Below are 15,121 nucleotides of genomic sequence, written 5' to 3'. Positions count from 1 at the left end.
CTTCTATTGACAGGTTGGGAAGAGTGGTTTTAGAGGGCTCACACTACCCCTGTACACAGAGAATTTCACAATGAGTGTAATATACCTATTTGTTCCATTTAAACAATGGAACATAGCTTCCTTCATTCTGTGGTTGTGATTTATTTTCTGGAACTTGGCAACTTACAAAAAGGTCATTCTTCTTCCGGCTTTATTTTAGAGAGGGGACAGTGTTCCAGCCCTTGAACACACTTGAAGCTGACCTGCCTTTTTAGATGTGAGTGACGTCCTGGTCACGTTCTGGTCCACGTTCTATTCTGAAATGGCTTGAGCTGAGTCTTAATTGGACCAAATCTAAATACACTATAGAATCCTCACTGAACTGAAGATAATTCATGGAGAATGTTTAAAATTCTTATCTGTGAGTCTCTGAACAAGTGGTCATGGGCACACCTATGTATGTGTCAGGATGAGATCAGTCTGTTATTGAAAATAATGAAAGAAAAGTTTATTAGTAAGGACAGAAAAAAAAAATACCTTGAAAGTAAATTGCTCATTGAAGACAGGATTAAGGGTCTTTCGGTGGACTTTTGTCTCAAATTTCTTCTTCTTATCAGGCAGCAGAAACACTTTGACGTAGGGATCGGAGGTGCCCCCCATGTCTAAGGCGGGCAGCTCGGCGGCTTGGATGATTCCTACCAGCAGCTGAAATGAGAGTCAGGAGAGAGCAAAGACCAACATTGGTGGACGTTTTGGAAAAGATTGATTTGCTCACAGTGCCGCACATTGTGATTTCTCCCACTTCTTTGCTTTTAATAAATGATTATTCTCCTATGAGTCTGAACACAGAAGGCAAATGAAGTGAGCTATAGAGAATTCAGAAACCCAATTATGACAGATGCAGGCTCTGGGAAGCCTGGTTTGAAACACAAAAGAGGCTTTTAAAAGGTTGCTGATTACAGTTAAATATGGAATTCATCTTTGCAAAAGGGCTGCAATCAAATAACTTTGCAGTTGCTAAAAGCCCTTGTGTATTATTTTTCTTATGACAGCATGATTTGTAAGTGGAAAAATACATTGTTAAACAATCACTAGTCTGAAATTATAAAGTAGGAAATTTTTATTTTGAACCAAAGCCTCAGACCAGCTAAATAGAAATTTCTTAGAAATTGGATAGCATTTTGAGAAGATACAAATAAGATCTTCAAGTTTCTATCATATTTGACCTTTACTTGTGTGCTGGCTATGTTTTGTTTAAACTTACAGTAAAATAATTATTATACTTTCTGTATTTAAACATAGGACATGAAGTCAAAGAAATGTAATTTTAGCTTCATATAAAGGAAGGGAGGATGACAGGTTTTAATGCTAAGTGACTAAGTTTCTAACTTTTTTTTTTTAATACAGGAGAAATCTCTGCATTTCTTCAAGTTTATTTTTCTCAGTGATACATTCCTATTTCTTTTTATGAGTGTGAGTGTTGACTGGCGCTGTTAATATTTTTGCAAAGAAAACAGAAGGTGTGAGAGGACTATTCTGATACCCTGCCGTCAGACATTCTGCATGAACAGAGCGGTTTAGATCCAGAGGGGAAACAAAAGTAGACTCTCTTATTGTTGTGCAAGGTGTAGGCTGCCAGTAAATGCAGTCACATCATAGTTTTTCCCATCAGGGGTCTGCAGTTTTGAGTATGTGACTTTTCAGCCAGCAGAGTGGAAAAGCAACTCACCTCCTTAAAAAAAAAAAAGTCACATCCATTTTCTACGAAACTGACCCACCACGTTCGTAAGTGCGTTTGGGCTAGCTGGCTCAATTTTTCAACCTAGACCAATACCCTTGATGATTACTGTTTCCATTTTAATGCTTTAATATCTTTGTGACTTTATCATACACAGTAGCAATAAGAGTGCTGGATTATAGGTACACAGAACGTAAACAGATGGTCCAAGAATAGTGAAAATAGACGTCAGATGACAGACATGGTCAGTAAAGCAAACAGTGTGTCTCCTGGTCTGCCAAGTTGGCACTGGGAATTTGCCTGTGGATAGAAATGTGAGTAAGCAGGATTACATTCCTTCCTTCTCATGTTTTGCAATACTTTTGCTCTGGGGCGGGGAGAGCACTAGCAGTAAAGCCTTAAACTCTTTCAAACTGGATCATCTATACTTTTTGGGTGTTCTGTTGACAAGAGGCGGAATTACTTCTTCCAACCCCCCGCTCGAGAGATCAGGATCACATTCCTCTCTACCATGGGAGCTTCTTAGCGTACTTCTAGGGTTGTCTTTAGGTTTTGGTAAGCAAATGTGTATATCTGATTACAGCTTTATCTACGAAACCCCTCAAACTTTAGCTGCCATGACTCATAGGAGTCATAAATCAGATTAGTTAAGAACATTTGGAAAAATAAATGCTTAATATTAAAAAAAAATCTTTTATCAGGTAGAATATTCTAGATTCTCAGAATGAAATATCTTTTAAAATTTGATGTTTGCTAGAAAGGGAATAATAGTAAATACATTCACATTATGTTTGAGTAAAAAAACTCACTGCTATTTTCTTAAAAATGCTGCTTTATAAAATGATACCTTAGTACTCAAAGCCATCAGAGAAGTTGGAAAATTATGACTAGTCAGGATGAGCTACGACTAGATTTCTACTGGGAAATAGGAAAATAGAATAAATTAGTAGAAAGATGCTGGATTCATATAGGAAGACAGGTTAAATTTCTGGAAAACACGTTATGCGTAAAGAGAACATAAGTTGACCTTGACCTGCCCTAGAATATATAAATACTAGGAAGTTTTACTCTCAACTAACTCCTGATCAAAGTTTGGTAGAAGTGATAAAAATGACCTCAAATGCCCTATTTAATTAGCCAGAAATGATACACCTATAGATGTATATAAATCCGTACCTGTAAGCCTGTATCTGTAACCATGATTCAGCTTTCTAGAAGGTATTATAAAATAACTAGCCAGAGCTGCAATGAAGCTGATTAAATACAATTATTTATAATATGACAGTGCATATCAGTACGTTCTTTGTGAGGAACCCTCTGGACGCTTCAAAACATGAAGACTTTATAAGAGCTGTCAGTTCCTAAACAAAGCCCAGAATTTCTGCAATTGCTTAGAGCTCACAGTGTTACCGACTTTGGACATGAGTCACCAAAGCTGAGCATTGGTGTTTGCTGTATTTATTGTTTATTCCTCATCAAACTGGATGTAATTAACACACGCCACATTTGTAGTAACTGTATTTCCATGTATCGAAGTTCTTCCCGGCCCCAAAAGATGAGTGATGCAAAACAAACCGGAGAGATTTAATAATTAATTTAATAAAAGGTCAGTAAAGAACTGTGTCCTAAAGATTAAGAGCCTGATCTCTAACTCAGCTAATTCTTATCTAGCTTTTAAACTTCTTCAGCAATTCAGAAGGTAAAGGGACATCTTCATCAATGTCACAGAGCCTAGAAGGTCTTTTTAGATAGAGAGACTTTCTAACATTTATCTTTGAGCTACCTCTGTAACAGGCAGTTAATAAAAGGCAGCTAATATTACCATTCATCCGGGTGGCACTTGGCAGCCTTTTGAGAAATTACAGCAGGAATGCCTGTTTTGATACCACCGCTAGTACCATGTCACTTTCGGGGCAGCATACAAGGCACTAGGAATCAAGCTGGTGGTCTTTTTACTTCTCTAGAACCATTACCTCATTTGTGATAGGAGTTGTACCCAGTACCATGACATTCATAAGATATTCCTGCCTTTGAAATCCATGGAGGACAGTCATTTTTTTTTATCTTTGATTCCCTATCAAACTGTTAAATTTTGTTTCAAAACTTTGGCTTAAATGGTGGTCTAACTCAAAGGCCCCTTGCCCTGTTAGGATCTAAATCCATGAATTCCAAGGAAGATTGTTCGAGCTCCGGCTGCGGGATCAGTGGCTCCTGGGAGCTCTCGGAGTTCAACTGACTGCTTAAGTTAATTTGTACTCCACCTGCCTTCTGTGAGTGCCATGAGTAGATGTAATCGGCTGAACACTGTGAATCCTAATTACCAGAAGTTAAATTAGCAAGTAGGGGACTGCCTGTGCTTAGAAATTATTTCATCAATAGCTTTGATAATTGCATTTTCCCCTCAGGGCAAACAAAATGTTTTAAGAAGTATCTTGTTTCAATTTCTAGTTGGTAATTTCAGAAAACGGAATGGAACGAGAAGACATTTTCCCCCTCAGACCTGGTTATTTTGGAAATCATAATCCAGTGAATACTGAAGTTTTCCCAATTTCTCCTCTTCTTTGGGTTCTTCTTTTTCTTCTCCGTCAGTCAGTCCGGTTTCAGCATCGTCATCCTTCAGGGCCTATGAGTAGGGAAACGGATTATGTGTAAATTCCAGTGAATTTTCATCAAAACCCCAATTAAACTGGGCCTGTGGTCATACTTGGAAAGCTGTTAGAAGCAAGCACTGAGATACTGGAAATCTCCATTTGTCTGACACACATTCACATCTGCTGCTTATGTATCTTTTTAAATTCCATTAGTGCACGGAATTTTTTCCCCCAATCAGCAAGCAACATGGAAGCAATGGAAAAAGCCCCTCCAAAGACTGCAAGCAAAACATGAAAAGTCGTTGCAAAGAAAATGTCAACCCAGTGTTATCTCTGGCTCTGATAAAACTGCTTCTTTCAGAGGCATGAGAAACATGCTATTAACCAGGCCGGTTTTCACATTCATGAAGTCGAAAGAGATCTAAGCTAAGCGTCATGTAGAACATCCTTGTTACATGCGGTGGAGGAATTTATATGAAATGCGTGGCCTTTTCTTGCCTCATTTCCTATGAAAAAGATAGTTGAGTAAGTGATTCTCAGAAAATTGTAATTTCCTAGGTTTTGCATATACGTTTACAATGGCCATGAAAAAAGACGAAAAAAGAAAACATGCCATCAGCAAATGCGCGTTTAGAGAAAAATCTACCCCACTTCCAGTTTAAGTTGACTGTGTTATTTTTAAAACAGCTCCACAGAAAGCTAGGCTGAATTAAACTGATTTATGGATCTATTTGATATCAAAAGATAAAAGGAGTTACGTTGGCAATTTTACTCGTATAAAAATTAGTTTTGCCTTAAAAAGCAAAAGTCACGGCCCTGGACTCTGAAAACTCAGTTTGAGACCAAACCAATTAAATATTTTTTTATAACCTAAAACTCAAGTGTAGGAGACATTGAAATACTAGAAAGGTCATTATTTCATAAAAATTTCATTCCAAGTTCCTCTTTTTTTAAAAATCAAAATATGTTTTTCCATTCAGTGCAAAAATTTTACTCAAATAATCAAAGGTTATAAAGATTATAAATATTAGAAGTTTTGTTTCTAGGGATGAACATTCTTAACTGCTTTACAGAATTAGAAGAAAAGGATTAGAAATCTCTATGTAGTTATTATTCAGAATTAAAAATGATAAAATGTTACATTTTCCTGACCACCAATGAGGTTGAAAAATTTAAAAAGCTTTCTGTTAACCATTTGTATTGTTTCTTCTGGGGACTGCCTGTATATATATCCTTGGCTAATTTTTCTCTTGGGTTGTTTGCCTCTTACTGATTTGTAAAGACTTTTTGTAGTTTAGTGGTCTCAACCTTTCTGTTGTTACATATAGCAAATATTCTCCTAGGTTTTGGTTATGCCTTTTTTTTTTTTTATTGCCTTTCCTGTGTGTGTGTTAACAGTAGAATCTCACAAAAATGAAGCTAAGACATGATGAGTGCTAGACTGTTATATCTCTCTGACAAAGTAAAGGAATCTGAACTCTTGGCAGTGATCAAATTAAATCTGAGAACTCTTGTAGGACTCAAATGCAAGCAGTAAAACCAGGCGACAGAAAGGCTCCATCAGACTGTGGCTCTACCACCCAGCACCCCTTTACCTCCCAGATTGCATGGTCTTTTTTCTCTGCTCCGAGCAAGCCACTTAAACAGAGACCCTCGGGGGTGCTTCAGAATGGCGCCCTCAGTCTCTGCACTGACAAGACTTGCCAGCTGGGCTCTACTCGGCTAATTTGATCCTGAAAAAACAGACTTGGTACCATCTTACTAGAACACATTCGGGTGGGAAGGTCAAATAAACAGAGTTGAGCCGAAGTCAGAAGTGCCTCCCATTTTGTGCTTCTTGACAACTTTCAGGAGCCTACAGTGACTTTGGAAAATTGAAAATCACCATCTGTGGAGAAACCTTTTCAAATCTGGTTAGACATACAGCAGTTAATTTGGGAACTTTATACTTGGATGTTTCCCTAAATGGTAAAATGTGGATTTACTGATAGCCAAAGGCAGGAAACAACACAATTATTTAAAAATGTATCTCAATCTTGTAACCTGGGGGGTGTTGCTAATGGAAACATGATAGTAAAGTGACAAGAAAAGAAGACTGGGTGTAATTGGAGGACTCAGGCAGTGAATCCACATTGCCATTTCAAAACCTCAGCTGTGTGTCTAAGTCCTTACTACGGTCTGAAAAGATGTGTTGGGAAAATCACGACTTGGGACATTTGACTCCCTGTAAGATATTAATTTTTTTTTAAGTAGCAAACTATTTAATGCATGTTTCTGTCTGAAAAATCTGCGCATTTCTCAATCATCATACAAAATTTCATGGATTAAAATACTGCTTCAAAAGTTCTTTCAGGGCTAACAGTTTACATATCGTATTTCAGCTTCGTGCAATTTGAAAGAGCTGAGATAGGAAATCTCCTCCTCCGTAAGTGGTTTGGGCTCTCATAAAAGGTGCAGGGCCATTTCGGTAATTATTCTGCATGAAACAGGGCTCAATTTGATAATTTCTCAGTGCCGCTGTTCGTCACTGAACTGATTAAGTCTATTCTTATCCCAAAGGTTGAGCTTGAGCAAGAGGTATTCTGTGCCATGACATCAAATTCAGACCTATTAAGCCAGTAGTTATTATAATATCTTGAAAGCAATAGTCTCTCCCTCCATACTCGCCTCCCACCCCGGGAACAAAACGCAGAAGAAAACGCATGTAAAGCCAGCAGTTCTGAGAGTTTGATAAATTGGAGTAGAAGAAGCTGTGTTGGGAATATTAGACCTGGTTTTAAATTTCAAAAATTTAGTGGATGTATGTCTGCCTTGATTTGACATTCCAGAGGTGCTTGGCTCTTCTCGGTGCACCATCAGAAGGAGCCTTTGCTCATTCTGAGTTACGCTGTTCAGATTTGGAATTGATAAAAGCACACTGCCCAAGACACGAAATTTTCTTTCTGTGCCCATCAGTTGAAACTTGAGCTTTCTAATAGTGTTCTATTTAATCAGTAATGCTTAAAAACAAAAAACCTTTATCTTAAAAAAAAAATCAATTTAGTTCAGCCTCTTGATGTGTGTCAGAATGGTACACCCTCAGCTGTGGAGCGCCAGTTGCCAGGCCACTAGATGTATCTGAGCATTGACTTGGGGGTCTGAATTTCAGAGGAAACCTACCGCAAGGGACAGTCCAGAACAGTCATGAGACACAACACAGATAAGGAGGACATAGAAGGAAGAAATAAAAATTTAAATATCCACACACATTAGTAAAAACCATGGAGAAATGACCTCTCCAGACCTCTGATTCGCCAGTTGATCGTGCCCCTCTCAATTTTCAGTATTTTGAAGCTTTAAGCCATTAAAAAAAAAATCAAAACTTTAAATAGATACCCTTTGCTGTGTCAATATACTACCTATGGTTACTATTTTATTGTCATTGTAGAATACTGAAAAAGCTTCCTTGGTTGGTGATAAAATCTTCCCATAGAGACACAGAGCCATGAACACTGAGATTTGAATTTCTGTGAGTTTTTGTATGAATTGAATGGTAAAAACTTAGTGATTTCCCTTAGAGCCTCTGTATGTTAAGAAACCATATCTAAAATGCCTCTTACGTCTGTCCTGTTTCTAAACGAGAGATGTAGACTGTCTTCCACGTGTTCACATCAGTGTCCTGTCTAAATAGTTTGAAAATGTAATTAAAGAATAATTTTACTGTGTGTTGATGCTGTTTTGAACTTGGATGATCAGATGATTCCCATGTGACATAGTATCTTAAAATCTGAACATCCTGTTTTGCTTCTTTACCCTTTCTCTTCATAAAACAATGGAACTCTATCAGCTACTTTTGTCTCCTTAAAAAGTAGCATAAGTTATTGTTAGACAACCATTGATCAATGGGTCTACTTTTACTCATCCAAATTATATTTTATTCTGTACATTTAATTGTTAGTTAAAATAAGACCCATAAAATCCTACACAAAGTGATCTACTTAAGGATTTAAAAAACACCTTTTTTGACTTGTTGAAATCTTAAATGCTACGTTGTAATAGTAGATGAGTATAAATGATCACTGACCTCAGAGTATTTCCTTATTTGACCCATTTTCTCTTCCCCTCCCATCCAAAGGAGTTGGTGATCAATGAAAAATTAACCACTGTCAATTCTCTGCATTTACTAGTATTGAGATCTTGGTCATTTATCCAGGTCATAACACCACTACTTTGCTATAAATTACAGTCTTACATCATACAGAACAAATTCCACAAAGAAAAATATGAATTTCTTGTCCTAGGAAGAAATGTGTAGTAATCATGTAAGATAATTCAGTGCTTTCAATTGTTAATTCTAGCATACATGAAAACCCCATTTGAATGTTATTGCAGTTATGAAAATGACAGTATTATATTCTCAGTTGGTGTCATAGACATAGCTGAAACTCACATACAAATTATTCAGTCCGTCCATGTCCATCTAGGAGATTGTTTCTACACTTAATCTCCCAAATAACGTTGTTTAAAGAAATCTGTGTCAAGTTCTGCTTGTTATGAAAAATGATTAAATGAAGCAAGGCATGATTTAAAACTTCAGAATCTATGTAACAAATTAACTGAAATCCTTATTAGACATTTATGGTTGAACACTGGTACCTGGGCTTCTGTGGCTGTGATTAGAAACTCTGAAAAAAGCATAACCCTTGCTACTCTGAGCTCAGGACAAAGCTCTCTGAGGGCAGGCACTGTCCTACAGCTCTGAAACCAAGCAAAAGTTCAAGCGAAAAATGAGCCTGTGTGAAATTCTCGTCAATCGTCATGACAGGGTCTTTGAGGAAAGTATTTAAAACTCAAGCTGGGGAGAGGGATTAGCGTCCTGTGTGTGTGGGTGACTATGCAGATGTACTAAAAATGCCTTCCTTACCTAGACTGTTCTTAAGGAGATACACGTAGTTAAGAGTTCAATCAATAGTAATATTACATGAAGAATTCATGAAACTGCCTATGTACTTAGCTGTCAGGGACCCGCACTTACACATTGCCCTTTATTCACGGTGCTTTACACGTTTACTAGGGAACAGCGCTATATGGGTTGCTGTTTGGGAATAGCATTGATAATTGAAGGGAAACATTGATAATTGAAAATGTTCTTTCTCTGAAATCTCTGCATTTACATTTTTATATGAAATAAGTGTTCTTTAGATGTATCCAATATGAATATGATTCCAAAAGAGGAAGACATTTAATTATTATAATTATTAATAGGAGACTTTATTCTGAACCAAATCACCCAGTTCATTTAGGAAAAATAGACCACCGCATAAAGGACATCCAAATAGCTTCCTTGGGCTTGGGGCGGTAACTCAGCCAGCTGGATTTTATAATTTGCATTATGGTTCTAAATGTCCCTAAGTGAACAATGAGAATTTTGCCTTGCAATTCTACTCTGTTCTCTAGAACCAGCTCGGACTTGACTTCCTTCCCTTCTATACCTCTCTACTCCTAAGCACTAATAATGGAGCTGGTTGGTTATATAGGAATGGTAACTTTCATCAGTCGTGATAAACAGCTATAAGACTCATTTAACAGTGATTACGATCAGTGACGGTGTTAGAAAGATGTTCTTTCTGCCCAAGAAGGAAAACACTCAAATACTCCTTATTCTGTTTCTCTAGATCTAAACACTACTAAGACTGGCTAAACAGATGTAATAAGAATATTCAGGTATCATTCCAATATGGTGAACCTGCCAAGATGGCCTGATGGTCATGGATGAGACCAGAAAACCCAACTACACGTTTCCGTTGTCATTTGGGAGGTTGACTCATGTCTGAAAGGATTGCAAAGCATTCCTACAGCAATAACACATGTCCAGATATTGTTTATTTCCGTACTGATCTGGCATAAAATAATCTATTTTCAAATTTTCAGTAAAATAATTGAAGAAGAAACATGGAATGAACACGTTACCTGATCTTTCATGGTCTTCCCCAAGTCTTTGACATCTTTCATGTTAATGGCGTTCTTCCCTCCCTTTTCCTTTCCCTTCTTCTTGTTTTTCTTTTTGAACAAGCATTTCTTACAGATACAAAAGCAGCAGGTCAGGACTAAAAGGACGGCGACTATGGCGATGGCAATTAAGGCCCACGGTGGCACTGAAAGAAAAAAAATGTGCAGAGACTGTTAGTGATAAAACATTTATATACACAAACCCCTCACATTCATGGGCTATGAAGCTATTCAGTCCTTCATTCGTATTTATTGTGCTCCAGGCACACTGTTCTGGGTTATTTTATACATGTTGTTTCCTTGCCTGGAGTGTTTCCATCTTTTCCACCTCGCCCTTCCAGGTGTGTCAAATGTCATCTCCTCCCTTTTGGTTTCCTTGCCCCCCTCCAAGCTAGATTTTCACTAATCCATTCCTTCATTTCTTCCGAGTGTACCTCTCCAATTTGGCTTTTGAGTTTCAGTCCTGGCCCTGCCTTTTCCTGGCTGTGTGACCTCTGGCAAGTTGCCTAACCTCCCTCTGCCTCGGTATACTCATCTCTAAAGTGGAGGTAAATTGGTAGGTACCTCACAGTCTTTTTGAAGATGAAAAGAAGATGCAGTGCTGGGCACACGGCAAAAACTTAATAAATATTAGCTGCTCTTCCTCATCTGTCAAAAACTGCAGGTCCTATTAATATGTTCTGGGCATAGTGGAAGGGGTAGACATTAATCAAATAAACAGGAAAACAAAAGTAAAATCATAACAGGAGTGAAGGTTCGGAAGAACTTGTTGCTCTGAAAATCGATCGTGGGGAGATTTACCCACTCAGGGCAATGAGGGCAGTGGTTACAAAACCAGGCATAGATGCAGGCTTGGCCACTTACAGGCTGGGTGACCAGATTGTCTACCTGTGCTGGATTTCTGTTTCCTTCTCTGTAAAGTGATAATCGTCATGGTACTCATTTCATCTCTTTCCAAGATTGAGTTAATATACTAAAAACTTTAGAATGGCACCCAACACATAGCAAGAATTCAATTAGTATTAGCTATATTTTATATTCAGGGCATAAGGCTAAGTGTTGAGTGATACAGCTCAGAGCACATGTTGGTACAGAAAACATGCACATCAATAAATACATAAAAAGAAAGTGATGAATACAGTGAGAGGAATTTGGATATGCTAAGAAATTGAGAGGAGGAAGAGAAAATGTTTTAGATAAGAGCAGAGACTTCAAATTTACAGGGTCTGTTTAATAAAGCATGTACAGATAAATCTATTCAAACACTTTTTTCCATTACTTTTAGTAGCTGGACAACTTATAAACGTATTTTCTTATTTGGCATCCCTGACATGTGGTTATTAAAAAAAAAAAAAAAGGTCTTATGGACTCATGGAGGATTTCACTTTGCCTAGAAAGTAATTATTTCAACTATTGAGATTAATCCCAAGAAGTAGATTGGCCGGCTGTAATCAAAACAGACATTGGGCACAGAAATGGGAAGAAAAAGTGCTACTTTCTTCTAGCTCCATAAACATCATTAGTGTCAATGATGGCTGAACACAAGTCAGGAGTACTCTGATAAAGCAAAAACACTTAAAGATGAACCTCCCTTCCAACCTGAGAAACCCACTCACTTGGCTCTCTCTGCACAGCTGCCTAGTGCAGACCACTTACTCCGTGTACGGTTCAAGCTTAGGGAAGACTACTAGATGTTAACCCAAGGTCACGGAAAACCGTAACTTCTGAAGCCGTGTTTTCAGTCCAAGAAATATTTGTATGAAAGTTACAGTTAATCCCACACCCAAAGACATGTTTTCTTACAGTTGTCTAATCTCTGGAAGCAATCCTGTTTTTCAAACATGTAAATGAAAGTAAGCTTATGTAACCAATGATGTCATTCGTAATACTTCATTTAAAAGCTTCTCCCTCTTTTGATCTAGGTAAAACCTTGTCATGCATGAACGAGAGAGCCTATGTATTCATTGCAAGCGAGACAGTATTAATAATGACCCTTCATTTTGAGCCTCGTCAATTACTCTCCTGGTGGGACGGTGTGATAGTCTCTCAGAGAGCTACATAAGTCTCCTAAATTACACAGGACAAGACAGAGATCATGTGACAACTTCGCAAAAAGAAAATAGACAGTGAAAGCATAGGAATATTTAAAGGAGTTAGAGAGAGAGGAACATAGGGTTACAGGAAGAAATCTGAAATAGTGAAACTTGAAGGTGAAATACAACCACTGAAAAACTTTTATTTTTGACTTTGATTTCTTATCGTGCTGCTGTCTTGCAGATTTGCTTTCACTTGATCTTCTGAATAGCTTAATTTTAACTTGGAATATGCTATATTGCATATACGAAATTAGCAAAAATGTCCTCACAATTTACTGGCCCCTTTAGATAGAACTTTTTAAAAAGCCTAATGCTGTCATTTTGTGTACCCATATGAAAGCTGGACTGAATAGTTAATTAAAAACCACCATTTTAAATTAAATGTAGTTATTTGCATAGAATTTTCACATGAACAATTTTACTCTATTTTGTAGAGCAACTAAATATTTAAAATTTGGTTAAGCTTAGTAAGAAACACCATTCACAATATCATTACTTTGTAGTATTTATAGAATATGTTTCAGTGTTACCAAATCTCATGAAATATATTTTGGATTATGCTAAAATTGTTTTGAAGACCCACTTATAGGCCAGCAGCTGTGTTATAGCTTTTCATACATTATCTCATGTCATCTTCATAGAAGTTTTGTTCATTATCCCTTCAATTTAACAAAGGAAAAATTATATAGAGAGGAAAAACCATAGATTGAATAGTGGGAGAAATTCAAATAGGTTTTTACATCATTAGGTTACAAATGTGCCTATTATAAATGTATGCAATGGAAATATCCTCGCCTAGCTTTGAAGCCTCTTTAATAGGACATTTTCGATTTGAAAACAGAAATGGAGAAAATAAATAACAGCATAAGATGCTGCCAAGAGTGATTTCTTTAATATAAACTATAGGTTTCAATCAAAAATAGGCTCATTGAAATATTGCTACTGGCAGAAAGCTATCAGCTTATTATTACTGCTACCCAAATATCATTAAGTGAAATTTTAGAACATGAATTTTAACATTTAACTTAAAAGACCTTTCAACAGAAAGTAATAGAGTAATATAAAAACTCTTCATTGAAAATGTTATTTTTTTCTTCTGGTTAATGAATTAATCTCATGTATTGTTTAACCTTAAGGTAAACAGATAACGTAAGAATTGAGTCAAAGTCGATTCTGCTTCTGCTGTTTTAACTTAGAGGTTTTCTTTTGGCTAAACCCAAACTACATTGTCAATGGTATGAAAAAAAAATCTTGATCATATATTCCTCCTTGAAATTTACTTCTGCTTTTGTTTCTCCTGCCCTTACCTGCATCTCCGTCTACGATTCTGACATCTTTGCTCTTTCCTTCCCCAGTCCCATGTCTTAGATGGAGTTGTTAGTCAAGGCTCTCTGCTCCTTGATCATTCTCACATTGACTCATTGTTGAGCATTCTTCCTCAGGCTTTAAACTTTTAGGTCGGTTTTCATTCTGTCTCTTCTTCTGTACTCTAGAGCTTTGCTCCCGACTGCCTGTAAACCATTTCCTAGGAATTTTTCACCTCCTCTCAGATCAGTTCTCCAAACCAACTATGTGGCTTCCGTCAGTGCTTCTGTAATTTCCTGCCTCTTGGACATTGGGTGGGAATTCTAATTCCGAAATCCAACTGATTAGCAAGTGTTGGCATTTCTTCTCTGATGCATTTTACACTTTTTTACATCCATTTTTTGGGAAGGGATTTTATTTATTGTATTTATTTATTTTCATTTATTTTTTAAATTGAAGTACAGTCAATTACAATCTGTCAATTTCTGGCGTACAGCACAATGTTCCAGTCATGCATATACATACATGGATTCATTTTCGTATTTTTTTCATTAAAGGTTAGTTCTCTGTGCTATACAGAAGAAACCTTTTTTTTAAAATCTATTTTTATATAGTGGCTAACATTTATAAATCTCAAATTCCCAAATTTATCCCATCCCACCCCCTTTCCCCAGTAACCATATGATCATTTACTATGTCTGTGAGTCTGTTTCTGTTTTGTAGATGAGTTCATAGTGTCCTTTTTTTTTTTTTTTTAAAGATTCCACATATGAGTTATATATGGTATTTTTCTTTCTTTCTGGCTTACTGTACTAAGAATGACAATCTCTAGGTACATCCATGTTGCTGCAAATGGCACTATTTTATTCTTTTTTTTATGGCTGAATGGTATTCCATTGTATAAATATACCACAAATTCTTTATCTGTCATCTGTCAATGGACATTTAGGTTGTTTCCATGTCTCGGCTATTGTAAACAGTGCTGCTATGAACATTGGGGTGCATGTGTCTTTTTGAATTAGAGTTCCCATTGGATACACCCAGGATGTAGGATTGCTGGATCATATGGTAGGTCTATTTTTAGTTTTTTGAGGACTCCATTCATGTTTTTTAATTTACATCTATTTTGACTTGTAAGGTTTGGGTCTGACATTACCTCCCACTTGATCTCCCTTCCCATCAATTATGTATTCTTCCATTTTACCATTTACCATTCACTGTCATCAGGCAAAACTGTCTAATGCATAGTTTTCAATTATTTTGTGCATAGCTTTCACAGTCCTCTGTGATTGGCCCACTGTCCCTATTCGTCTTTCTTACGCTCCCCTACACCCACCTGTAGTCCCATCAGACTGCGTATCTCATTGTTCTTTGCTCAGTTCTGCCCTCATCTTTTTCTAAAGCAGATTTCTTCTGTTTGGAAA

General features: G+C 37.0%; 1 protein-coding gene across 4 annotated transcripts in view; it reads right to left on the bottom strand.

The window, feature by feature from the left end:
• SYT1 (synaptotagmin 1) overlaps positions 1 to 15,121 on the bottom strand; it is a 618,694-nt gene that overhangs the window by 116,289 nt on the left and 487,284 nt on the right. For 3 of the 4 annotated variants that reach the window (XM_031463090.2, XM_064491557.1, XM_064491558.1), the window contains exons 5-7: positions 10,258 to 10,442; positions 4,218 to 4,340; positions 517 to 684 (exon numbers count right to left, since the gene is read on the bottom strand). In XM_031463090.2, coding sequence (XP_031318950.1) covers positions 517 to 684; positions 4,218 to 4,340; positions 10,258 to 10,442 — 476 coding nt within the window. The remainder of the gene's footprint in view (positions 1 to 516; positions 685 to 4,217; positions 4,341 to 10,257; positions 10,443 to 15,121) is intronic. The other variant, XM_031463091.2, reaches the window with a different exon arrangement.

This window comes from Camelus dromedarius, chromosome 11, assembly GCF_036321535.1.
Source record: "Camelus dromedarius isolate mCamDro1 chromosome 11, mCamDro1.pat, whole genome shotgun sequence".
Classification (NCBI taxonomy): domain Eukaryota; kingdom Metazoa; phylum Chordata; class Mammalia; order Artiodactyla; family Camelidae; genus Camelus; species Camelus dromedarius.
The sequence above is the reverse complement of the archived record's forward strand: the minus strand, read 5'-3'. Positions and strand labels throughout refer to the sequence as shown.